At 43.2% G+C, this 27,190-nt stretch overlaps 1 protein-coding gene across 1 annotated transcript; it reads right to left on the bottom strand.

Annotated features, from left to right (window-relative positions):
- Window positions 1-347: 347 nt before the first annotated feature.
- MOBP (myelin associated oligodendrocyte basic protein) lies at window positions 348-25,209 on the bottom strand. The gene is made up of 5 exons (XM_054729611.1): window positions 25,189-25,209; window positions 22,138-22,188; window positions 18,423-18,506; window positions 8,322-8,531; window positions 348-387 (listed from the first exon to the last, which is right to left on the bottom strand). The coding sequence occupies exons 4-5, from the start codon at window positions 8,525-8,527 to the stop codon at window positions 348-350; spliced, it is 246 nt and encodes an 81-aa protein (XP_054585586.1). The 5' UTR covers window positions 8,528-8,531; window positions 18,423-18,506; window positions 22,138-22,188; window positions 25,189-25,209.
- Window positions 25,210-27,190: the final 1,981 nt, after the last annotated feature.

Below are 27,190 nucleotides of genomic sequence, written 5' to 3'. Positions count from 1 at the left end.
TAGGGGTTAGAGGCTAACACATGGGCTGGCACTTAAACCATCCTGATCCAAAGACCCTGGGGGCCAGTGCACATCCTGGGGAGAAAGGACTGCAGGTGAGACCAATAGAGCCATGCCCTGAGTTCTGGAGCCTGTGGGGACCCACCGACTGGAGCATAACACAGAGATGCCCCTCTCACCTCCAGGCAGGCTGCCCGGTGGCCCTCCTGCCATGGAGACCTTGGGCATCAGCAGGTGTCTGCCTCTGCATCATATTCGGAACCGGCGAGCTTGCCCAAGGGCATGTGGGTCAGGCAGCAGTACGTCCAGGAGCTGAGGCCATCCTTTCACTTGAAACTCCTCTTTGGTTACTTCTTCCTTGGGGTTGGCTTGCTCCTCCTTCTCAATCTGGTTTACAAAGAGACAGAAGAATCCATGACCCTGGTAAGGGCTCAGTTCATGTGACTCTGAATTTGTAGACACTACCTTTGAGGTTATTTGTCTTCTGGAAAGTCATTAATCAGAGTCCCTCTCTTTAATTTCTCAATTCTGATAGTACCTGGCTAAAATAATATTTTTTTCCTGGCCTGATCCTAGAAGAGATATTCTTTAAAGGTCTTTCTATTTTTATGTGCGACAACTATTGCTTTTCTATTTAATCACTGCAGATAAATTTTAAACACAGAAAAACACAAAGGAAATCAAAATACCACCCCACTCCTATGGAAAAAAACAAAAACAACTAGTCACACTGCCCAGGAATGTAAAGATGTGAGTGTACACACATATACACATAGGGCATATGCACTCACATTATAAAATTGTGACTATATGGACATGTTCCCATTTTGATGGGGACCAGACTGTATTCAAGAAAATAAACAACACCCAGGAAAGATATTGTGAAAATGTGGCCCCAGACAAGCTCTGTTTGCAAGCTTATTCTCCATAGTATGTTAACTGCAATTAATTTAGACAGCAGAACTTTCTGTGACCACCTTTGAAATGAGACTGTCAATTTCAGATCATCATCCACGTTTTTAATTTAAAAAAGAAAAAAAAAACAATAGCAAAGATGCATATATCAGAAGCGTGCCATACTTTTGCACTACGGATTGAACTTATGGGAATCACAGCTTTTCCTATAATTTTATTTTAGACCTAAAATTCATATTAACAATAGCATTTTCCCAAACCCCAAATTATATATCAAGCTAACAATGCGGGTGCCCTTCAGACAGGATTAAGGATAAATGAAGAAACAATTTGTTGAAATTTGCAGAGTGCATTGTAGTAGCCTGGGAGGTTGGAACACATCCCTTGAAATATGGGGAGGGAATCTTTATATTTTCTGGATTGCCTCTATGACCTCCGACATGAAACAGCCTTTTCATATTAGAGCTCCACACAGATCCTGCCGAATATAAAACCCTGGATGAGAACAGTAGCACAGCAGCCCACAGATCCCAGGCATCACCCTGTGCAGGTACCACTGCAATCAGCCACTGTGGCATCTTAGAAAACATGAGCACCTAGTTATGTAACTGGCACTTTACTGGCAATGGCCGCCACATCGATGGCACTGGGGATGGCCAAATTGTGCAGCCACGGCCCCTGAATTCGATTTCAACACGTGGGAGCACCTGAGTGGAGGAGAATCTGCTAATAGTTAGGTTTAAATGGCACAGTGTATCCATTAAGTAACAGTTCTAATAACACCCACCTACCTAGTGCTGTAAGATCCTACACTAAGTACTTTACCGTGATAAATGATGAGGTAGATAACATGCTCATTTTACAGATGGGACAAAATGTGGTTTTGAGAGAATAAGTAACTTGGACCGGCAACAGAGCTCAGATGCAAACCTGATGCCAGTGACCTTGCCCTTCCCACTGTGCCAGACTAGGTGTATTGATAGGTCTCATTCAGTCAATAACATCAGCCAAGCCCCGAGTCGGGCCCTGGAGACATGAGTGTAAGACAGAGTCCCGGCTCCTGAGTCATGTACACTCCGGCAGGGGACATAGACTGTATGGTGTCCAATGTGTAGCAGTGGAGATACCAACTGAGCCTAGGGAGGGGGTGGGCATCTCCTAAGCAAGAAATATGAAGGCTGTGCCAACGCTCCTAGCCACTGACAATCATGATGATTCTGCAGACACAGGAGAGATGTTCTCTGCTTACATGAAATAGTTTACGCATCATCCCCATTGACCAACTCAAAATAGGCCCCAAATTCTAGTAGTGATTAGAACCTCTTTGTGTTTTAAATCCAAAACACATTCATGCCCATTCACTAGTTTAATGATAGAGCATGTCAATCAATGCACCATGAGGAAAGATTAACCCTTTGCACTCTCTTGCTTTTTTCTCGATTCCTTTATTCTAATGCTAACCGTGTCGAGTCAGACTCGACATCCGAGTGCAAAAGGTTAACCATATCTTGAAATGAGAATATGAAGAAAGTACAGACATAAAGCTACAACCCAACCCAAGTACCTTATTTGGTTGAGCTCAAGCCTTTGGACTTTAATCCCTTTTAGTGATCCAGAAAGCCAAATTATCAAGGACTTAATCTTGTTAAAATAATTCTCTAAAAAACAAATGTTCTAAGTGAAATAGCTTAGGTTTGCATATAATTAAGCATACATATTAAAAAGTAAAAAACAAAATTGTCTCTATTCATAGACAAGATTGTCAATGCAGAAAATCCCAGTCTATCCCCCCAAAAAGGGTAGAATAAGTGAGTTCAGCAAGATCACAGGATACATGATCAATATACAAAAATAAATTGTTTTTATATACTACCAATTTCAATATATTAATCAATTTTTTATATACTAACAATTTCAATAGCACTTTTATAAACTACTTAGGTATAAAACAAAATAAGTGCAAGATCTGTGTACTGAAAATTATAAAACAAAAAAAAGCCTAAATAAATGGAGGGATATACCATGTTAATAGATTCAACAGTGTTACTACTTCTCCCCAGATTGATTTATAAACTCAACACAATCTCATTCTAAATTCTACCAAGATATATTGTAGAAACTGACACACTGACACTAAAATGTATATGGAAAAATAGAGAAACTTGAATAGCCAAAAACAATTTCAAAAATGAAGAACAATGTTAGGTAATTCACACTAATTGATTTTAATACTTCCTTTAAGGCTACAGTAATTAAGTGTGGTGGTATTGAAAGGAAAAATATATAAATTAACAGAACAAAATAGAAAGTCCAGAAATAAATTCACACGTTATGGCCAACAAATTTTCAACAAAATTGCAAAAGTAATTCAATGGAGAATCTTTTCAACAAATGGGGCTGAAACAATTGAAAATGAATATGGGGGGGGAAAATGAACCTTAATTCATGCCTCACACCATTTAGAAAAAGTTAACTCAAAATGGATAATAGTGTAAATGTAAAACCTACATTTTTAAATTTCTACAAGAAAATCTTTGTGACCTTGGATTAGGCAAAGAATTCTTACATATAATACAAAAAGCATAACCCATAAAAATGATAAACTGGACTTTGTAAAATTTGAAACTGGTTCAACACAAGACACTGTTAGGAAAATGAGAAAGCCAGCCACAGGCTGGGAAACAATATTTGCAAAACATATATTTGTATATAGATAAATTTTATAATCTCTCAAGAAATTAAAAACCCACTTTTTAAAATGGGCAAAAGAATGAGCACACACTTCACCAATAAATGGTGGATGATATACAAGCTCATTAAAGGGTTCTCAACATCATTAGGAAAATGCAAAATTACACACCTATTAGAATGGATAAAATTTTAAACACTGACATACCAAGTGCTGACAAGAATGCAGAGCATTGCACAATGCTGGTCAGAGTACAAAATGATACAGCCATTTTGGAAAACAATTTAGCATTTTCTTATACATTGAAATATACAACGGCCATATGTCCCAGTCAAACCAGTCCTAGTTATTTACTCAAGAGAAAAGAAAACTTATGCTCACATGAATGTTTATAGCAGCTTTATTCATAATCACCCAAAACTGGAAAAACCCTAAATCTCCTTCAACTGGCGAATGCAAAACTATGATAGGTACATCCATACAAAGGACTACTATTCAGCAATCCAAATGAAAGAACTATTTATTCATGCAACAATGTGGTTAATCTCAAATGCATTATGCTAAGTGAAAGAAGCCAGGCTCAAAAGGCTCCATGCTGTATGATTCCATTTATACAACATTCTGGATGAGACAAAACTATAGACAGAAAAAAGATGAGTGGTTTTTCAGGAGCTTGGGGGTTGATTGCAAAGGAGAAGTATGAGAGAATTTTATGGGTGATGAAATATTCTATATCTGCATTGTGGTGGTGGTTGTGTGCATAGAGCTATTTTCTGAAAAGGTTGTGCATCTTAATAAACCTGACATATGTAGGATGTTTGTGTGTGTGTGTGTGTGTGTGTGTGTGTGTGTGTGTGTGTGTGTGTAGGGGTGGTGTGTATTACACATGCATGCACATGCAAGACCCTGGAGGAGACAGGAGGAAGGAAGATCACAAGTGTAGCTGACCTGATCAGAAAAGTGTGCTTTGTCCTCTGAGGCTGAGGGGAAGCATTTAAAGACAAGTGTATTCCCTGATAAACCTGTGAGGGCTGGTGGGCAGGCTAGCCTGGAGAGGGACTCAGGCTCATCCATTTGTGGTGGCACCAACCCACAGGGCTATAAGGCTTTTCCTAGCCATGCTCAGCAGCCACGGGCTCAGCAGTTGGGAAACTGCAGATGAGTTACCAGTTTGATGTAAGAGCAGGGATTTGTGAGATGAAGGTAACAAGATACGGGACAAGAGGATTAAGGCTATTGGAGGGAGACTGGTTAACCATGTGGTCTAGGTGAAGGACATGTGATCTGGGAGGAGCTGTCTAACTGGGGGAACCCACAGCTGCCTAACCCAGGCCTCTGCATAGGGACTACCTATGATGTGCAAAGATGCTCTAGGGACCACCATGATGTGCCAAGGCCTGCTCCTGAATGGGAAGGAATTTATGATTTATGGAGAGCAGCACTCAGGAGTTCAGTCACCCAAACTCACAAAAGCAATAATGCAACCTGAGAGGCAAGCAGGGCAAGTGCCTGATCTGACAACAGAAGCTCAGGTCTCTTCCCTAACGCTGCTGTTCCCTGGGAAATGACTGGTGAATTTCTGATTTTGTTCGGCTGATAAGACCAAAGATAGATTATTACCAAGGCATAAACAATGAGGTGAAATTAAGCGTAATATATGCTTGGATGCAATTTTTCCACAAACCTGTAAGAGAGAAGTTCTTTCTAAGACATGACCACAAAGCCAATGTTATTATCTGGGGAAACAGAGGGAGGGCTCAGAAAAGGGACTGGGAGGGCCAGTTTATCCAATCCTGCACGAAAGAAAGAATGCCCCATGGTTTTCTAGGAGAAAATTCAGAGTGAACATCTTGGCATCAGGAAGGACAAAAGGAAGACAAGTTATGTCATAGAAAATGTCTGGGATGTTTGGGTCCACATGACTGAAGAACAGGCAAGCTACCTCCCCATAACTGCCTGGACCTTAGCAGCTGCCCCAACACCTGGTTCTAACGATGCACACTATCCAACCCCTTATAGTAACTGCTCATGGAAGTAAATCCTAGCTTGTCAAGTATATGGGTTTATGTTGCACTAGAGGCCCAGTGCATGGAATTCGTACATTGGGGACCGGGGTGGGGGGTGGTTCCCTCAGCCTGGCCTGCGCCCTCTTGCAGTCTGGGAGTCCTCAGGGGATGTCCGACTGCCGGCTTAGTGCTACCTCGGAGGCAGGAGAGGCTCCCACCACCGCCACTGCACTCGCCAGCCGTGAGCCTGGCTTCTGGCTGAGCCTGTGGGAGCGCACTGACCACCAGGGGGCAGCTCCTGCATTGAGCTTCTGCCCCCTGGTGGTCAGTGCGCATCATAGTGACCAGTCGTGACCATCTGAGCATCTGGACCAGGGACCTGCATCATTTCCCTTGATTGCCAGAGCCTAGTTCAGTGCTGTAGACATGGTCACAGAAAAGAGGCTTGGAAATACATATGGAAATAAATTGGTCCTCCAGGCTTCCTGTGTGCAAGGCTCAATTTGGTACAAGATATGCTGTGAACAAATGAGTCAAAGGCACACACAGCCCTGCCCGGTGACTGGCCCCCAATCGCTCACTCACAGCCACAACGGTTTCCAGAAAACCACAGATCCCGCTCTCAAAAGTGGAGCCCCGAAGAGCTAAAAGCAGCTCAGCCCAGGAAACTCTTTAATGCTTTCACTTTTAGAACCATAATGTGTCACCTTCCACATCACAGTAATGTGGATCGTTGATTTATGGGAGATGGAGGTCAGTTTCTCCAAGTGAGAATCTATGACATGCTCCCCAGTTGCATACTAACTCTGTAAATACCATGTGACATGCACACAGGGTACTGTGCTATGAGGGGCTGGGCATCAGAGTAGACATGAGACTCTCCAGTACAATTAAAACCTACCATTAACTTATAAAATAGGCTCATTTACAAATATTAAAAGGACTATAAGTTGGCCTGCCATGTGTGTGGGCACGGAGTGTATGGGAAATCTCTGTAGCTTCTGCCCAATTTTGCTGTGAACCTAAAAATTGCTTTAAAAAATAAAGATTTAAAAAAAAAAAAAAGTTGACCTGCCTAAGATGATGCAGATGAAATGTGCCTCTCTGGCTCACCTGTTCTCTCTACATGGATCCCCCGCCTTTTACCCTCTACTCATCCCAGCTGACCACCTCTGTGCAGCCTCGGTGAAGCAGGGCCCTGCTCCAGACTCCTATGGCCCAATGTACATACTGACTGTGACAATATTAGGACATTTACGGTATACCCTACACTGTGACCAGCTATTCTCTTGTTTGGTCCTAGTGAAACACACACACACACACACACATACAAACTGGCTTGTTCATTGCCATGCCCCTTCCTACAGCATGGTGTCTGGCACTCTATAAGTATGGAACCAAGTTTGTTAGATGACTGACTGACTGAGTGAATGAATGAGATTATCCCTAGCTGTTTTGGCTCAGTGAATAGAGTATCAGCCTGCAGACAGAAGGGTACCGGGTTCGATTCCAGTCAAGGGCACATGCTCGGGATGCAGGCTCAATCACCAGTAGGGGGCGTGCAGGAGGCAGCCCATTGGTAATTCTCTCTCATCATTGATGTTTCTATCTCTCTCTCCTTCTCCCTTCCTCTCTAAATTAAATACATACACACACACACACACACACACACATACACATACACATATATATATATATGAATAATTGAGATTAACATTAGATGAAGTGTGTTGGGAGGATGGATAGACAAAATGGCTGAACCTCTGCTTTACACATACCCAGGTATTCTTTAGAGTGACCATTCCTTCTTTCTCCAAGGCACAGGAATACAGAGCCTCATCTACTGAACCCGTTACTGTGGTCAATACTCTGAACTGATAAATTAATCACTTCCAGCTATACTAGACCATGGAAACTGCCATCTGAGGTACTATGTCGATGGCATGTATAAGGAAAGCAGAAGCCACACTAGGTATTTCAAACAGAGGGGATTTAATGCAGGGAATTGACGGCATAGGCTTGGAAAGGCTGAAAGAAGGCCCTTGAGATAACCCAGATATTAGTAAACACAGGAAGCAGCTACTAACCTTAGGGCTGGGGGAACACAAGGGAAGAGATGGTGTTACCAGAACCTAGAAGCTTTGATGGGGGACCCCCCACGGCTGGTGCCTGGCCCTCTGTGGGGGCTGCTGCGTGACGGCTGCTTGGACTTCTGAGGGGGGCGCTGCTTGGCTGGTGGTGGCCGGACCTCTGGACGGGGTCGTGGCTGACGCTCAGACCTTGGAGGGGACCGTGGCTCAGACCTCGGAGGGGACCGTGGCTTGGCTGGTGCTCTGACCACCGCGGGGGGTGCAGCTGGCTGGAGCTTGGGCCTCTGGGGGGACGGTGCACGGCGCCTGGTTCTGAGAGGGCCAAAAGAAGCTGGAGGCTGGAGCCATGGCTCTCCTCGGCTGCTCAAGGGATGCTGACAGGAGCTGGAACCAGGGAGGCAGGCCCTGCTCCCCCTCCCACCTTCCAGTCTCCCTCTAGCACCTTCCAATGGCAGAACCTAACCGGGATCCGACGGTCAGGGGACTGGGGGAAGAGCAGCTTGCAGAGTCCCAGCCCCAGCATCACAGAGTAGAGTAGAAAGGTCGGGGTACGGAGGTCAGGGGGTGGCTTGGAGCTGAGAGATGACAGGCCAACGCCCAGCCCAGGTGCTGATCCCTTACCTGGTCCTCTGGCAGGCACAGCAGATCCAGTCCTCTTCTTGCTTCTGGTAGAAGCAGCCACTTTTGCAGATGCTGTATTTCCGGTCCACAATCTCACGTTTGGAGTTGAGGAAGGTGAATGGCGGGCAGCAACGTATGCTGAACTGCTCGGAGAACTTCTGGTTCTTGGAGAGTCTGGGACCCTCCTTACTCGTTTTCTGACTCATCTCACTGGAAATCATCCACGCAGGGGAGGTGGGGAGGCAGAAAACAGCAGGTCAGGTGAGAGAGTGTTCTACTCAGGAACGCACTCCCTGCTACTCCCACCAGAGCTGTCTTATGCAGCAAAAACCTGAAACATCAAGTTCCTCCCCAAGTATGGAGAACAACTAAATTAAAGGTTGATTAATTTTTGGGGTGTTTTTTTTTTGTTTGTTTGTTTTCTGGAAATGGACTCTTTTTCCCATGTTTAGTGATCCATTTAAGATAGAAAAAGATATTACAAAGCCAAACATTAATGAGCAGCTAGTGTATGGTGGTTGCTTTATATACGTCACCTCATTTTTATAACATATGGCATTATCAACAAACTAAAGATGAGAGAAGCTAAGAAACATGACCAAGTTCATAAAGCCTGTAAAGAGGCAGAGGATTTGAACCCATGCCTCTAGGACTCCAAAATCCTGTGCCCCTTGACCAGGTCCAGCACTATCTGTGCCCCCTGTGCTCAGCCCTCCTCTCCCAGCAGCAGGGGGCCAGGCGCTGGGCCCAGACCGGACTCTGGGGGACTGAGATGGGCCCAGAGAAAGGATTAGTCTGCGTAGATGTGCATGGGTCCTGGGCTGAAAAAGACTGAAAGGTGGGGAAAGAGCTCAGTGAAGAAGGAAAGGTCGAGAATGGCATTTGGAGACCTCGCACAGTGTGCATAGGCAGCAAGGACTTCCCCAGCAAGCAAGAGAGCTCCCAGTGGGGTACTAGAATGTGAACTCAGAGAGGGCCCCGAAAGGAGAGTGACAGACAGGTGCTTCCCTCTGCTCCTCCACCACCTGGCCTTCGCAGGTTTCAAAACCTACATTCACTGTTGAGAAGAAAATATTTTGGATGAATGGAAATAACAAAAATTCTGCCCAGCTGGCGTGGCTCAGTGGTTGCATGTCACCCTGTGAACCAGGAGGTCATGGTTCGATTCCCAGTCAGAGCACATATAGTCACAGCCCCCTTTATAGTTTATATGTTTTCATCTTCTCTCGTTTTGATTAATCTTGCCAGAAGTCATCTCCTTTATATTCTTTTCAGAAACAATCTCTTGGTTTTCTTGCTTTTCTTTGCTCTTTTTTTTTCCTAGTTCATGAATTTCTGTATGCATTTATTATTTCTTTTCTTCAGTTCTCTTTACATTTGTGTTCTTGTTCATTTCTCTATTCTTTTTTTTTTCTTTTCTTTTCTTTTTTTTTAAATATATTTTGTTGACTTTTTACAGAGAGGAAAGGAGAGGGACAGAGAGCTAGAAACATCGATGAGAGAGAAACTTCGACCAGCTGCCTCTTGCACACCCCCCACCGGGGATGCGCCCGCAACCAATGTACATGTCCTTGACCGGAACCGAACCTGGGACCCCCCAGTCCGCAGACCGACGCTCTATCCACTGAGCCAAACCGGTTTCGGCTACTTCTCTATTCTTGAATCAAACGCTTCTCACATAGGCACTTATGACGGTAACTTTTCCATTAAATACAACTCTAGTTGCATACCACAAGTGTTAACATAAATCATTTTCACTTCATTTTAAATATGGATGAGTTCTTTGATTCATCAATCCTCTTTAAAAATCTGTTGTAAAATTTCCAAGTGTATGGAATTAATTTTGTTATACTGACTTCTAATTCTACTGCATTCTAGTCAGAGAAGAGTGTATATGATCATGACTCTTTGATATTTTTTGAGATTTGCTTGACAATGTCCTGGTATATATTCAGCATTGTTCCACGTTCCACGTGTGCTTGAAAAAAATGTGCATTTTCAGAAACAATTTGGGGTTACCTAGTGAAGATAAAAGTATGCACAAACTACAGGTTAGCCATCTATTCTTGGGCACAGCAGCCACCTTGGATGGTGGCTCAGCCGTGAAGAGGAAGCCTCAGGGTTGAGCACAAAGCCTGGAGGAGCCCGAATCCGTGGTGACAGCGGAGCTGCTGTCCTAAACCTGGACTCTTGAACGCTGTGCTCCTCTACGTGAGACAATTCCTCCTCAAAGTGGACAGGAGTACCTGAAAGTCCTCATGGCAGGGAGGAAGGGGTGGCTGGTCTAGGTCATGTCCTCTTCTGCTAGACTCTGCCACAGAGTACCTGTGTGGTCTCACCTGGCCCCTGGCATGAATGACACATTACCACTTACCACGTGACCCCACCAAAGCCACTGGTCCCTACACAGCAGCCTCCTATTGTGATCCAGCTGTCCTCTCAGCCCCTCCACCGCCACTCCAGGTAACTTATGGTTCCCACGCATTGCCATGCACTACCTATGGGGAATCAAGAGCCCTTTCCTGGGGCCATTGGCCTAGAGAGCGCTCTCCACGCCCCCAAAAAAGCTGTGTGCTCACTCGTGGGCCACATTAGATGAGGGCAGGCATCCTCCAAGGGCTGGCAATCTGTCCCCACTATTCCTGTTGAAGTGTGGCAGCAGGACTCACCACACACACTTTCAAATCGGTCTGGACGTTTCTACCGCACCACCCCCCCCCCCCGCCCTGATTTTGAGGTTTCATCTGGAGAAAAGAGAGAACATGGCTGTCTGTCTCCTTCAGTTTCTCTCTCTCCCCCATGAATGTGCTCCACAGTACACAGAATTCTTCCACAAACTCCCCAAGTGGAAAAGGCGTGAGTGAAGGGGGCCATGCTCCTCCCCATGCCTTTCCTTCCCTTTCCTCAACTCCTTCTTATACACGGCTATCCCTTCTCACTGAAACCACACGGCCACCCTCTCTGCCTTCCAGTGATTGGGAATAATTGTAAGGAAAAGATGGAAGTAACCAGAAACTGGCATTTTCAAAGAACAAGATGAAATGTCTAGCACTGAAAGCACTAGTATTTCAAAACATGAAGAATTAACTTCAAGTGCTTAAAATATTTATAAATTTTTAATGAATTTCTGTTAGATCTTGCCTCCATTTCACAATGTAATATTTATTCTCTGAAAATCAAAGCCCTTGAGAGCAATAAAAGCAGTTAACCTTTCATTCTCTGAGAGGAGACAGAAATAAAATATAGTTACAGTAATAATGCATGAATATGGGTGAAAATAGTAAATGGAGTTTTACTAACTGGTAAGCATAGGAGGGCAGCTGGGATAAGTGATTAAAAAAAAAAGACTTAATTTTGCATAATACACAGAATCAGGGGATGGTCTTTCAAGAAATTGCCAGAACAGAAAGATTGAAGCATTCGTAACTCTATATATTTCTTAAAATCAGATTAGCTTATTAAAGGCAAGAATATAGGCAAGGGAATCCTAGCATTTTTATAAAAACACAATGTAAGCAGTAAGGCTTTGATTTTATTTAATTATTAATATTTTTATACTTGATGAATCATGGAAATAATAGGTAGCTATTTGAAGAACAATGGAATATTAGGCAGCTATTTTTAAAGATGCTTATGAAGAGGTTATACTGACATAAGAAAATATTTCTGTAATATCAAGTGAAGGCAGAAGGAAGCTAGACTATTTCTTCTTTTTTTTAAATATTTTTTTTATCGATTTCAGAGAGGAAGGGAGAGGGGAGAGAGTTAGAAACATCAATGATGAAAAAGAATCATTGATTGTCTGCCTCCTGCATGCCCCCTATTGGGGATTGAGCCTGCAAACCGGGAATGTGCCCTGGACGGGAATCAAACCTGGGACCCTTCAGTCCGCAGACCAATGCTTTATCCACTGAACCAATCCAGCTAGGGCTAGACTATTCCTTGTATGTCATCAACTCCAGCTTCCAGCTGCAGCCAGCTGAGAGTCAGAGGGGTTGACCACTTCAAGAGGGCTCCCAGCTTCCTCAGACTCCTCCAGAAGTAGTCCTCTCATCAGGGTCTAGGACAGAAGCCAGGGTGGCCTCGGCAGGAGAGACACACAATCAGACCCTGCCTTGAACAGGTGAGACACTGATGCTCTGGAGACTTCAAGCAATTTTAGGCCTAATTTTCAGGCTGGCAAAGACTCTCTGAATTGCTGGTGGGAGCTATTAAGACAGCTGTGACCACAGTAGACCCACTGACAGTGGATGACAGGTGACATATGCAAAAAATATACACGGAAAAAAACGGAAGGTAAATACAATAGTAACACTCAGCCATTCATTCCAATACTTATTGAGTGCCTACTAAGTGCCAATTGTGAACAAGACAAAGTAGGTGCCTGTACTCACGGAGCTTAGGGTACAGTGAAGGGGACTTTAACAGATCATATTATGAACAAGGTGGTCAATGTCTAATTGAAGTGTGATTAGACTCCTGGGTGCTAGGAGTGAGTGTAGCAGTGAAATAAACTTAGATTGAGGGGCGAGGGGAGGATTCCTGAAGAAGAAACATTGAACTTGAGACCTAAAGGATATGTGGGAGCCACCCATGTGTAGGGGAGGAGGGAGTTGCAGGCAGCAGGCCCTGAGACTTGATGTGCTGAGGAAACCACAGAAGGGGGTGCAGCTGAATATCATGTGGGCAAGACACCCCAGGGCCTTGACGGTGAGCTGATGAATAGGAAGAATTGGAAGGCACCGAAAGGTCTTGACCAGAGGAGGTGAATCTTCCTATTCATGTTCCAGGAAGATCACTCGGGCTTCTGGCCATGGCGATCAGAAGGAGGCAGCAGTGGAAGCGAGAAGACCAGTGAGGGAGGATAGGAAATTCACCGAGGGCAGTGGCAGTGAAGGTGGATCTTGGAAGCAAAGTTAATAAGACTTAAGGATGGATTGCATGTAGAGTCCATTGGAAAGGGCAGGGCAAGGATGACTGCCAGGCTTTCGGCCTGAGCAAATGCCTAATAGAGCAGTTTACTGAGATGGAGGAGATGGGGGGAGGGGTGTAAGGGAATAGTGGGACATTCATTTATTCAACAAATATTAATTGAACATCCACTTTGTGTCAAATATGGTAAATCCGAGATGCTTATGAGGATCTAGTGCTGATGACGCCACACACACAGTAGACTGGTCTGTCGTAGAAACATTGGACTAGTCCTCAAAATTGCTAAGGACCAGAGTATAACATGAGCAAGAAGCAAGGCAGCAAGACCAACAATGAACAGGACTTGCAGGTGGATTAATGGCAGGCAGGAAAGAAGAACAAACAGGATTTCTCCAAGGGGGCATTTTATAATGGAAAATAGATGAACTACTCAAAAGAGACACAAAAATGAGAACAGATCAAAGACCCCAATTAGAATAATAACAGCAAATACATGTCAGGAGATACCAGCCAGACACAATTCAGACTTCACATATTTAATTCATTTAATCCTCACAATAGGCCTGTTTTTGCACATGAGAAAGCTGAGGACATAGAGCTAGTAAGTAGGGGCCCCAAGATCTCAGCCAAGGCAGACTGGTCACTATTTCTAATCTTGACACTATGCGGTTTCTCACAGCAGACATGAAGAGGAGGGAAGCAAATCAAAGATGATGATGTAATAGAACAAAAGATACTACAAAGCTGCAAGTTAAAAGAGCTGTACCAACAGAAAAGAAAATATAGGAACACATAAAAATATAAGGTGCTGATAACCAGAATGTTTACAGAAAAAAAATTATAAATTTTTTAAGAAACAGGCAAATAATAGAAAAAAGATAATACAAAAGCCAGTGATCATATACCAATAGGCTTAAGTCTGTAAGATTAAAATAAAGAAATAAAAGCAAAGAAATGTCAGTTCGTGCCCACTCTGACTGGCCCAAAAAAGAGGGGATGATATTAGCAAAGAATGGGGAAAAGGCTGCCAATCAGCGGGTCGGGGAGGGAGTGGGAGTTAGCAGCATTCAGCAGACAAGGACTGGGCTGGAGCCCGGTTCAATGAACCATCCAGGCTGCAAGCCCTGGGCGGTCAGAAGGATGCCTCCGACTTCCAGCAAGTGAGGAGTGCATGCGGATGCTTTGACCAGGAGCTGTTTATGGAATAAAAATTAAGGGTTCAAAAGTTTCACTTCATGCCTAGGTTTCTTTCACCTACCACATCCTTCCGAAGGCTGCTCAGCCCCAACTCCTCTGCTATGAAAAACACGACCACTGCAAAGCAAATTCATTCTACATCCACCCCTCCACCAGAACCTGTAATAGCTTCTAACACCTTGCTAACTCTCTCTCAGGCCAGGAGCTAATGCTTTCCTCCAAGTGCAGATTTACACAGGGAAAGACAATGGCTGCCGTGCTGATCAGTCCGCAGCAGCAAAAAATACATCTAGGAAGTAAACTTTGCGGCTACCACATGCTGTCTCTAAGGATACCTTTATCCATTGGTCCTTGTTTATCCGTGTGTGTCCTTGGCAACCAAAATGTTTACAAATTGGTACAAGGCATGTTGAACAGATTACTGTTTGGAAGCCAGTTCCAGGGAAGGAAACGCCATACAGGTGTTTATTCTGAATCAGAGTGCTTTTCCCCAGAGGGCAGCATCTTGTCAAAACCCAAAGCTGATTGGAGGACCTGCCGGGGCTGTGGAAATCGGATCCTGAGGTTGACAACCTACTTGGGAGACAAACAACACCCTCAGTGCTTTCTTTGACTCTGGCAACAAGGATAAATGAAAGCAGCCCAGGGACCACACTGCTGGCAGTCAGCTACCTCACAGACTTGTGCAAAAGGCCTTTCTGACTGAACAAACACTGCCTGGCTCGGGCTAATCTAGAAAGGGAATGCGTGTGACCCAAGGTTGGTATCCTTTGCACATCTATACTAATAAAAGGGTAATATGCTAATTAGACCGGGTCAACCGGCCATCTTCCAGATGTCCGACTTCCTTCTGGACAAAGCCACAGTGGTGGGGGCCAAGGCAGAGGTAGTTAGGGGTGATCAGGCCGGCAGGGGAGGGCCGTTGGGGGTGACCAGGCTGGCAGGGGAGGGCAGTGGGGGTGACCAGGCCGGCAGGGGAGGGCCATTGGGGGCGACCAGGCAGGCAGGCAGAGGCAGTTAGGGGCAACCAGGCAGGCAGGCATAGGTGGTTAGGGGTGATCAGACAGGAGAGCAGTTAGGGGCATTAGGCAGGCAGGCAGGTGAGTGGTTAGGAGCCAGTGGTCTTGGATTGCGAAAGGGATGTCTGACTGCCGGTTTAGACAGTCGGACATCCCCCACGGGGTCCCGGATTGGAGAGGGTGCAGGCCAGGCTGAGGGACGCCCCCCACATCCCGCCCTGCCGTGCACAAATTTTGTGCACCGGGCCTCTAGTAGACAATATATTTGGCAAATCTTTTAGGAATAAAAACCTTGTTCATTATAGTGAAGCCAGATAAACATGTAAGAAGTAATTTCCTGAATGCAATTTTAATAACATTACATTGTTTTTGTTACATCTAAAATGATACAATACATTGTTTTTTACCTTATGGACATGTGAATTTGCACTAGAATGGTATGTGGATAAATCATTCCAAACTTTTCTACAGATGGGGTAAATGGGTCCAGGAAATGGAACCAAAGGTATGATTTGTCTCCTTGTTTGTCATTTCCCCTGCTCAAAAATGTCAGAGGCTCTCCCCAGTTACAGAGCAAAGTCCTTGATTCTTAGTTAATATGGCACACAGACACCTCCTGTCCACCTGGCCCCTTATCTCTCACAACCACCCCTCTCTGTTATAGGTCAGAAACATCCTGTTTGTGCCCTAGCTGGTTTGGCTCAGTGGATAGAGCGTCAGTCTGCGGACTGAAGGGTCCCAGTTTCAATTCCGGTCAAGGGCACATGCCCAGGTTGCGGGCTCAATACCCAGTGGGGGGCGTGCAGGAGGCAGCCAATCAATGATTCTCATCATTGATGTTTCTATCTCTCTCTCCCTCTTCCTTCCTCTCTGAAATCAATACAAATATGTTTTAAAAAAAAAGAAGAAGAAGAAACACCTGTTTGTGTGGTGAACTTCTATTCATCCTCAACAACCCAGCTAAGGTCTCACCTCATTAAAGGATGCACCCACCTTTGAGCTACCTCTGTAATTTTTGCATACCTCTATTGGTGGGCATGTCACACTGGAAGAGTGTGGCTGTATGTCTGGGATCCCAGCTTGAACTCTTTGAGAGAAGGGCTTCTGTCTGAATCCCCAGGGCTCTGCTGTGCCCTCCACTGTTACTGAATTGAGTATCTTTAAAATCCTCTGGGGTGTTATGTAGAACTCAGGTGGCTTTGGTTAGATTCTCAACACGGTTATTTTAAGAATTAAGATTTTAACATAAGTGCTTTCTCCGTAGAAAATATTATTTCTTCAATATGTGCTTAGTTTTGTAATCATTTGTCTTTCTTAATCTGGTTGTGATTTTAAAAATAAGAATTGTGTTTCTCCTGCTCTATGAAAACGATGGGATTTTGAATGTACTCCTATGTAAGGAAAACAAATCCTCCCTTGTAATTTTTCCTGGATAAAGGAGAAGGCAAACAATCTTCCAGATTTGCATTTGTTTATAGAAAAACCTGTGTCAGTTTGGCCTAGTCTCGGCAGGGGCTAAGGGAAAGACCCTAGATTACCTGATGGGCTGGTTGATTACTTTGCCATGGGTTCTCCAAGGGCATCCGTCTCGGGAAGATGAAGAGACCAGGCCAGAGACAAGCTAAGATATGCACTGGATTGGTGACCACCCCTTTCGTGAGTTTTGTGTCCAAGGCCATTATCTGAGTCATCCAATGGCAGTTACATTTGTAGACTTCCTCGGTTGGATAAAATACCAACCGAGGAAGTCTTTGTAGTTGATATACCTCCATCTTTATATTTACCATATTATATTGAAATTATCCATCTATTTAAAAAAACAGAGGCGGAGTCAAGAGTGACTCCCAGGTATATAGTCTGAGTGACCCGGTGGGTGGTGGAAGCACCTGCTGGAGGAGAAGGTTTGGGGGAAGAAGCACAATCATGAGTTCAGTTTTAGATGCAGAGGAGTTGAGGCGCTAGAGGGTATCTAGATGGAGATGTCAAGTGGAAAGCTCAGAGGAGAAGTCCGGGTGGGAGATAGAATCTGAAAGTTGTTGGAGTATAGGTGGCAACTGAAGCCTTGGGGATGGAAGGAATTGCCTTGGTGGCAGAATGGTGGATGAGAAGAGGGTATAACTGTGCTGTAGGACACTCCCACATTTACAGGTTAGGTGGAGGAGGAGTGATTGGCAAGGAATAGAGAGAAAAGTCGGAGAGGAAGGAGGGACGCTGGGACAGATGGAGCATGGGAGCCAAAGGGAAGGAGTGTTTCAAAAGAGGAAGTAGTCAACTTTGTAGAAAGATTCTGAGACACTGGTGGTGTGATATGGGGATATAAAGAGTACATTAGATTAAGAGACATGAAAGTAATTGGTGACTTTAGCAAGAATTTGTTGGCATGGAATGTTTAAAACAGAAACTGGATTAGAGGGTTTGTGGAAGGAATAGGGGCTGAGGATTTGGAAAGAGAAACTAAGTCAACTGAGGCCAGAGTTTGAGAATGAAGGGGAGGAGAGTCCTGGAAGCTAGGAAGTAAGTGGTTTCCAGAGTTGTAGTAGGGTGCCTAACATAGTAAGCTGAAAGAAAGGAAGGTCATGAATGAGACCCCAGATGTTTGTACTACTTGAATTAGAGAGGAGGTAGTTTCAAGTATAGGCAGGTTCCGCAGTGTCCCAATGAATGGATGAGGGTGAGTGTATAGTACATGGGTTTGACGAAGGTAGACAAATGGTGGCTTAGGTCATAGTGTCTTGATGCACAGACATAGGGTTTTTCCCCCAAAATTCCTACTCCCCAAACCTAGAATACTATGAAACACCTGGAATAGTTTTTAGAAGTGTTTAACTCTTACTCAAAATTGGATCGCTCAGTCTTTTGCTGATTCTGCATTCTACTTGAACTTTCTGAACAAGTGATCATTATACAGCAATCTAGACGCAGGTCCAAAAGAGTGTAAGAGATTCATTGGTACCTGTATTTTCATCCATACACATCTGGTGATTAGGTCTCTGTTATGAGCTTGTCTTGGTATCATCTGCTTCTTCTTCTTTTTTCCCTAAAAGTGAAGCAGCAGAATGTGTTCTGGTTACTTAGGTTGTAGTTAATGCGAGTGCGTTGTGCACAGAGCTTCACTTTCACAGTCTGCATCAGATTCCTGACTTTTAAAGGCTGTTGCTCCAGAGTCTAAATGCAGCTCTCCTTCCCCTATGCCCCCTATGCCCATTCATGCCACATGTGGACTCTGACGAGGGATTAACTATATTCTTCTACTTCCTATATTCTTGATGCTCTGGCATCTGGGGCCTTGCTGATCCTGGAGACTGCCCCTCTCAAGGCTAATTAATTCATAGACACAGCAAAGGACTCCCTGTTGAGAGTGCCTTTTGTATGCAAACCAACCAATCCAGAGCCTAAACACACCAACTACCTCGCGTGGGCGTGTGTGTGTGTGTGTGTGTGTGTGTGTGTGTGTGTGTGTGTGTCAACTGTCACAGATTGAGCCAAAATTCCTCTATCCTAATCATCCCAGGGCCAAGTACCAGATAACTCAGGTCAACCCTACACTCCAGAGTCCCCCTCTGAACTTAAACTCGCCCATCCTACACCTGCGTACCCTGCTTACCCTGCCTGGCTCATTCATACCTGTACAAAGGTACAATCAAGTCTCTTGCTCATGCCTTCCTAGCCCCTTCCGGTTCCTGGCAGACTCTACTGCTTCCCCATCTAGCCCTCCATGGTCTGGCATGCCCTCTCCTCTTGGGAACTGTGAGTAACAAACTATCTTTTCATTTAAAAAAAAAAAATTTTTTTTTTTTGAGAGAGGGAGAGTTGAGAGAAACATCAATATGAGAGTGAAACATCTATTGGCTGCCTCCTGCACACTCCCTACCAGGGACGGAGTGCACAACCTGGGCCTGTGCCCTGACCTGGAATCGAACCATAGAACCGGCAACCTTTCGGTGCACATGACCACACCCAACCAACTGAGCCTCACCAGCCAGGGTAACAAACGATCTTTTCAATGGCAGTCATCTGATTTGCTGGCCTCACCACACCTAAACAAAAACAATATCCCAGGTACATTTTAAAATATATTGGTCCCTTAACCACAGCTAACACCAGGTTTTACCTAATGCATTGTAACAGAAGCACCAGAATCCAGAGTGGCCTTCACAGCCCATACAAGTGGTCACTCCTGGAGTCTCTGCGATGGCACCTAATCCTCGGGTTGACAGTCTTTGGATTGTGGAAAGCAACTCAACTCCCAGGCACAAGACGCTCCTGGCCTTTCAAGCCTTCCATGTCCTGACCCCAATTTTTTTGACTAAGTGTGAGGAGGCCCTTATTTTCCACCCCAGGATGGCTCATCACAGGAACACATAACCCTTCAAGTAGAAAACACTTTCTCCAACTCCAGGGTGAGTTTTACAGCCCAGATAAGGCAATTGTAACAGCTAATGCTACATTTTCTCAAAAGCTGGGTTCCTCAACATTAAATAGCAACAGGTGCAGAATCCCAAAATTCTAACCTAATTTCATATTTAGAAAGAAAATATTTATCTACCTAATCCAGGGAACAGTCCTGTGAAAGCCCTAATACATTCACTTAACTACAAAGATCATATAACAACTTAATCAACTCCCCCTCATTCAAATTTATGATGACATCAGAGTTTTTGAGGGGGAAAAAAAGGATGCTTTATATTTGTGTATCTAAAGGATCTATTTTAAGAATAATAAAACCGCCAGCCACCTCCAAACAGTTTTCCCACTTACGAGCAAACAAAGTTTGCTTCTACCAGACACCCTGTCAACGCGCTGAAGGTGGCCAGCGAGCCCGGAGTGGCTCTTCAGGACAGCTCTTTATCGAACTGTATCTGTTTTCAGCAGATGGTTTTGCTTAGAAAGAAATGATCACATTTATGACACTCATAGAATAGCAGACATGAATCCAACACACACAAAGAATCTAGATTAAATACCTCACCATACACCTATCAAGTTCATGTACACATCATTGTAATTACCATTCATAAGTAAGGGACAGCACTTACACACTTTTGGTGAATATTGGGAATTATCAGAAAAAAGCCCTGGATTTTTAATTTTTTTGCACTTTCTTGTAAGATTTTAGGTACTCATTTAAAATCCTAGTAACCATTAGATAAACAACCCCTTGAATTAAAAATGTATACAATCAGATTTAAGTGTGAATTTGGATATGTACGATCTATAATGCAAGCATAGTCCTTCCAAACTTCATAACCTGGACCTAATCATGAGAAAACATCAGACCAAACCCCAAGTGAGGGACATTTAACAAAATAACGCCTTACCCTGGCCAGTGTGGAATATTGGCCTGTGCACCCCAGGGGTCCACCAGAGGGTCCGGGTTTGATTCCGGGCAAAGGCAGGTACCTACGTGGGCTGCAGATTTGAACCCAGCCCTGGTAGTCAGGGTACGTGTGGGAGACAACCAGTCAGTGTGTCTCTCTTTATGAGTGTCTTTCTCTCTTTTACCCTCCCTTCCACTCTCTCTAAAAAAGTCAATGTGAAAATATCCTCACACGAGGATTAACAAAATAATAATAATAACAACTCCTCAAAACTAGTCAAAGCATGAAAGAGAATGGCTGTCTTGGGTACTGTTCCAGAGTAATGGAGACTAAAGGGCATGGCCACCAAAGGGGATGCCTGATCCTGGATTGATTCCTGGGATAACTGGTGAAATCTAGTTGTCTGCAGAATAGATAATAGTATTTTCTCCATGTTAATTTTTTTAATTTTGATCATGTCTCTAATTTAATTTCAAATGGCTCAGAAAAAAATTAATATGTATACACGTATACAGAGAAAGGATAATAAAGCAAATGTGGTAACACGTAAGCATTTGAGTAATCTGGATACATCGGATTTTTGTACTGCTTGTGATTTTTCTGTAAACATGAAATAATTTTTAAAATCCACTCACCAAGGCATTCTCCTGCTCTTCTGAATAAACATAAAATAGCTGGCACATCTGACAATAGTCTGTTTTCTGCCTCCCGGATTTATTCATGAAGCATTAAAAATTCTTTTCCCCAGGTTCTTCCTAGAACTTTAGCCAAGTTCATAACTTTATTCCCCTGACACACAATATTTTCTTTCCTTTTTCTATCAACTACAAGACTGAAAATAAAAAGAAACACCTCTGTGATTTCTGAAATTCTGTTCAAGACAAAGCATGGATGTCTTCCATTTATGTTTTCTAGGAAACAAACATTCTTCCAAGATTCGGGCTTTGCTGGCCATCCCCCCCGGCCCCCACATAAACCCAGCTGTATGAAGGAAAGCGTTCCTAGATTTTTTTTAAAATCTCATTTCAAATCCTGATAAATTATAAAAGGAGAGAAAAAGAAGAAGCCAGGGCAGAGGGCTTCAGACCAGAATCTGAGTTAGGGTCCAGATTCAGACAATTGTCCCAGGCTCAGACAATTTCCAGGCATTTGCCAGAACATTCCAGGAGGGCCCTCTGCCCACATCAGAATAGCCTTGGTGTCCTCTGTGCTTGCGTTCTCCATCCTTTTATGTCCTCCCACTCCTGGCAGCTATTCCAGCAGGTTTCCCCTGGGATATAGTAAAACGGCCCATACACAAATGATGAAGTACAGCATGAAGTAAGATGGAAACCAACAGAATGCCCTTACCTTCAAGTAGCAGTTGTTGTGTGAAACAGGTTCCTCATCTGTACCAGGCGCCTGAGAGGATGAGGCTACTCAATGCGTGCGGAATATATAGGGAGGGATTATATATCCGGGTATTTCATTACACAAGGTGTTTTTGATGGGTTCTCAGCCAAGATTCACTTAAAAACAAAAGCTACACAAAGACTACAAAAAGGCCACACAAAGTTTCAACAAAAGGCTAAAGAAAGAGCAAACAAAAGCCAAAGAAAGTTTAAACAAAGAGTGAAACAAAGACAGCACAAAGGCCAAACACCGAAACAAAGGGCAAAAGAAAATCTAAACAAAAGCTAAGTTACAACCACATTACACACAAACACACACATACACACAGTCACAAACCATATCTACACGTCAATCCCACACTCTCATATGCCTCTCCCACCTCTCACATCCCACATAACACCCCATTCCAACCCCCTCACCAAGGCTCTCTCCGTACTCACTTTACCCAAATCACACCACACACCAACTCACTCCACCAAACCACACATCCTTCTGCCAATGTGGCATCCACCACAGCAATCATCCCAGCCCCCACCACGCTATAACTCACCGCACATGCCACAAGCCAAACCCACAGGCGATGAACGGGGTTGGAATCACACTGACAAATAAATCCCTGCCTTCGGAATCTCTTTCCACAAGCTACTCAGAGTCAACACCCACCTCCCTACATACACACGCATGCATACACACACACGTCCAAGACTAGCATCCATACATGCATGCCCTCACACAATTCAGCAAGCGTACCTCAGTGTAGTTACTAGTGAGATTAGATCTGGACAATTCTATAACCATTACCATTTACGTTCAAATTCATGAAAACTTAAAAAAATCTATGATAGCCAAAACCGGTTTGGCTCAGTGGATAGAGCATCGGCCTGCAGACTGAAGGGTCCCAGGTTCGATTCCAGTCAGGGGCATGTACCTTGGTTGTGGGCACATTCCCCTGTAGGAGGCAGCTGATCGATGTTTCTTTCTCATCGATGTTTCTGACTCTCTGTCTCTCTCCCTTCCTCTCTGTAAAAAATCAATAAAATATATATATTTTTTAAAAATCTATGATAACTTCTGTAAATTAAGAATCTCATTTAATTAACATGATAATATTGACTTCAGTCTTGGACATGGCATTTTCTTACCATTTTCCTGGAGTTTGGGGGTTACACCATTGAATCCTGTAACTCTGTGCCTCGGTTAAATGACGTGATCCTACAACCAGTGCTTTTGCTAAATGTCATTCTATGTGTAGAACTACATACTGATTTGAAAGATGAAAGGATGTTTCTGAAACTAATCCAACCAACAGCAGCCTTGCCTCTTGAATTCCCACAGCTCCTTGCATGACAGCAAGATTTAAATGTCAACACTGTCATAAAGTTTCTTTCTAGGCCAGTGATGGCGAACCTGTGACACACGTGTCAGCACTGACACGCGTAGCCATTTCTGATGACACGCGGCCGCTGAGACAGCCGCATGCCGAGGATGAAACATTTGCTGCTCCTGAGGATGAAACATTTGCGAAATAATGTTTTTTCCTCAAAGGGACACACTACCCGAGTTATGCTCAGTTTTTTGGTGAAGTTTGACACACCAAGCTCAAAAGATTGCCCATCACTGTGCTAGGCTCTTGTCACAGTAATGAGAAAAGAATCGAAAACACACAATATAAATCTCATTGTACACTAACTTCATGGCTAATGAAACATTCTTGATCTGAGTATTGAGGTATATATGTCTGCTGGTTGGTTCACTCCTGCTGTGAGGCCAGCGCTTTGCCTGTACTGCATGGATGTGCGTGAGGGTTCGGGAGCAGAGCAAGGTGGCTCAGAGCACGGGCTCTGGAGGACTCAGGGATAGTCACTAAGTCGGTTAAGATGTCACACTGGTTGGAATTGTGCCTGGCACATAGTGCTACATCAGTGTTAGCTATTGTGGTCTGGCCCTAAAGAAGCTGGCAAAACAGTTGTAAGAACACATTTCCTATTTAGAAAACAACCGGAGATGTTGTCTAAATAGGCTTTTGGGTGTTTTTTGGGTTTTTTTTTTTTTTTCACTTCATTTCATTTATTTTTCAGGCTTTTCTTTTGCATTTCATTTTATAATTGAATTTATTAGGGTGACACTGATTAATAAAACTATGTAGGTTTCAGGTGTACAATTCTCTAATACAGCATCTATATATTGTATTGTGTATTCACCAACCCAAGTAAAGTCCCTTCCATCACCATTTACCCCCTCTGTACCCTCTTCTCCTCCCCCACCCCCTTTCCCTCTGGTGAATTCAGGTTATTTAAAAAGTGCAAGATAGAGTGGGTAGATTATAGAGATACCTCTTCCCTAAAGGACTCCTCTGCTTCTCAAACCTTTCCAACAAAGGTCCTTACAGGCAAATTTTGTGAAGTCCTGTCTTCGATCTTCTACTCCATGCTATATGGAGTGATGTACAATTTATGCAACCAAAGTATGGAGTTCCCACAGAACACTCGTTATGCCATCTCTCTTTACTCCTGTTTAAATGTTGGTGTTTGCCCTTCATGCGGTGGTGTTCTCAGCCCCAGAAAGACAGCGTAGGAGGCCACACCTGAGTCAGGGCCACTTCTTTGAATGGCAGCTCTGTGTTCCACAGAAGGCACCACCTCCTAGAACTCCAAGTGGATTCGTGGCCAACATTAAATGACTTGCTAACATTGCAGATCATTCCTCCACAGAAACGTTGGCTGCCACAGACAATCCCCACGTTATGGGCTGAATTGTGTCCCCTCCAGATTCACAGGTAGCAGACCTAACTCCTAGACCTTACTTAGAAGTGGGTCTTTTCCAACATAATCAAATGAAAATGAGGTTGTTAGGGTGGGTCACTGATGTCCTTATAAAAAATAAGACATTGGACACAGAGAACTCATGGAGGGAAGTCAATTGTGAAGACACATGGAGACGATGGTCATTGACAAGCCAACGAGAGCAGCCTGGGACATACCTTCTCTCCAGCCCTCCAGAGGAACCGACCTGCTGACATCTTCCGCTTGGACTTCCAGCCTGGAGAACTGCTGTTTAAGCCACTCAGTGGTACTAGGTGGTACTATGTAATGGCAGCCCTAGCAAACGAATACATCAGTTACTGTAAGTACTATTTTAATTCATTTTGATGAGTATTTATCAAAATAATATTTGCACAAAGTTATAATGCATTAAAAGGCTTATGAGAATAGCCCCTTTTGCACTTCATCCCACTCCATAATCCCACTCACCAGAGGCAACACGTTCAACAAATTTTAGCTATTTTTCTATATTTATTTCCATAATTGTTAAACAGCTACATACATGCTTATTATTTTAGACTATTGGCTTCCAACTGAGGATTTAATTTTCTTACACTCTACTCCTTTCTCTCCCTTTCCCCCTACCAACTAAATATAGCTATACCTGTCAAAATTTCTATTATTATATTATTATCAATATATAAATATCTTTTCTACACAACTTTGTAGTCAATTACGATGATTTCATTTCTTTGTACAAATTTGTTTTTCCTGGAGTTAATAATTGTTCTATTTTGCTTTCTTTTATTTAATTTGCTTAGTTTTGTGGGGGTTTTTTGACTTTTTAAAAAAATATATTTTATTGATTTTTCACAGAGATGAAGAGAGAGGGATAGAGAGTTAGAAACATCGATGAGAGAGAATATCGATCAGCTGCCTCTTGCACAACCCCTACTGGGGATGTGCCCGCAACCAAGGTACATGCCCTTGACCAGAATCGAACCTGGGACCTTTCAGTCCACAGGCCGACGCTCTATTCACTGAGCCAAACCGGTTTCGGCTTAGTTTTTTATTTCTAACTTTTTTTAATATTCCAACAGACCTGTCAAATAACTATCAATTTTTCAAATATTCCAATATATCAAATAATTGTTTACTTCTACTGTCTTCTGTAATCTGACCTCTTGCTCTACTTTGGACTGGTTGCTCTCAGTCTGGTGCAGGACTGAAACTTCCCTGCATTTTTTTTTTTGCTGTAAGGATCACCTATGTCATGGATCCCATGTCATTCTCATTTTTTGTTTGCTCCCTGATTTTTTGAAGTACATTCTCTAGTGCCGTCATTGGAAAGAGCACGTATTAAGTGAATTTTGTTTTAGTTCTTGCATACCTGAAAGCTGCTTTATTCTACCCTCACATTTGATTGCCTTGTTGGGTATAGAATTCTAGATTGAAAATTATTCTCCCTCAAAATTGTGGATGCATCATTTTTCCATATTTTTGGAAGAAACAGTATGTGTTCACCTGCCACTTTTAACCAAAAACACAGTAATTGTTTTTATTGTAATATAACTTATATATGTACCATAGAATTCAAAATTTTAGGCATAAAAAGGAGAGATTTTAAAATATATTTAAGGGTTAAAGAAGCAACACCACTATCAAATTCTTTAACGTTTTCACTACTTTAAAAATAAATCCATACTCATTTACAGTGAAACATACACTATTTTATATGAGTGTATAGATTATTCAAGCAGAAAAAGGGCTGGAGGGTATGACATCTTGTTATGGAGATTGGTGAAGATAAGTACGAAATGAGTGGATCATTTATAGAGGGAAGTCATCTGATGAGATAAAGACATCTCTATTATTTCACCCTAAAGCTTCAATATACATGAAGTCATCCACAATTAGAGCATTGTTACTTACCTAACAAAACCATGTGTCAAAATGTGTTGTAAAAATTGGTTTTTTATTTAAAAGACTTAAAAATAAAAAACAAGCCAAAGATTTTCAGATTCATGACAAAAATTCTATTTTTCCTGTAGAAATATGAAAAAATGAGTTTTATGAATAGCTGTAAGACCATTTAATTATTTCAAGGTATATAATGAATTGGTTGATCAAAACTGAAAGAAACAAACCTAAATGGTTCTTCGTTTGTCCTTCAATCCTAACTTTCAGAGCAAATCTGTCTCCATCGAGACTTTGACCTTGATCTTACCGATTTTCAGCTACACAGTCCC

This window comes from Eptesicus fuscus, chromosome 18 (genome assembly GCF_027574615.1).
Source record: "Eptesicus fuscus isolate TK198812 chromosome 18, DD_ASM_mEF_20220401, whole genome shotgun sequence".
Classification (NCBI taxonomy): Eukaryota; Metazoa; Chordata; class Mammalia; order Chiroptera; family Vespertilionidae; genus Eptesicus; species Eptesicus fuscus.
Note: the sequence above shows the minus strand (reverse complement) of the source record. Positions and strands in the feature narration are given on the sequence as shown.

Bases quoted from the DNA above. Each gene is read 5' to 3' on its own strand.
- MOBP (XM_054729611.1), bottom strand. From the start codon at position 8,527: ATGAGTCAGAAAACGAGTAAGGAGGGTCCCAGACTCTCCAAGAACCAG. The intron at 388-8,321 runs GTAAGGGATCAG...TTTGTAAACCAG, and splicing joins TGTGCCTGCCAGAGGACCAG to ATTGAGAAGGAGGAGCAAGC.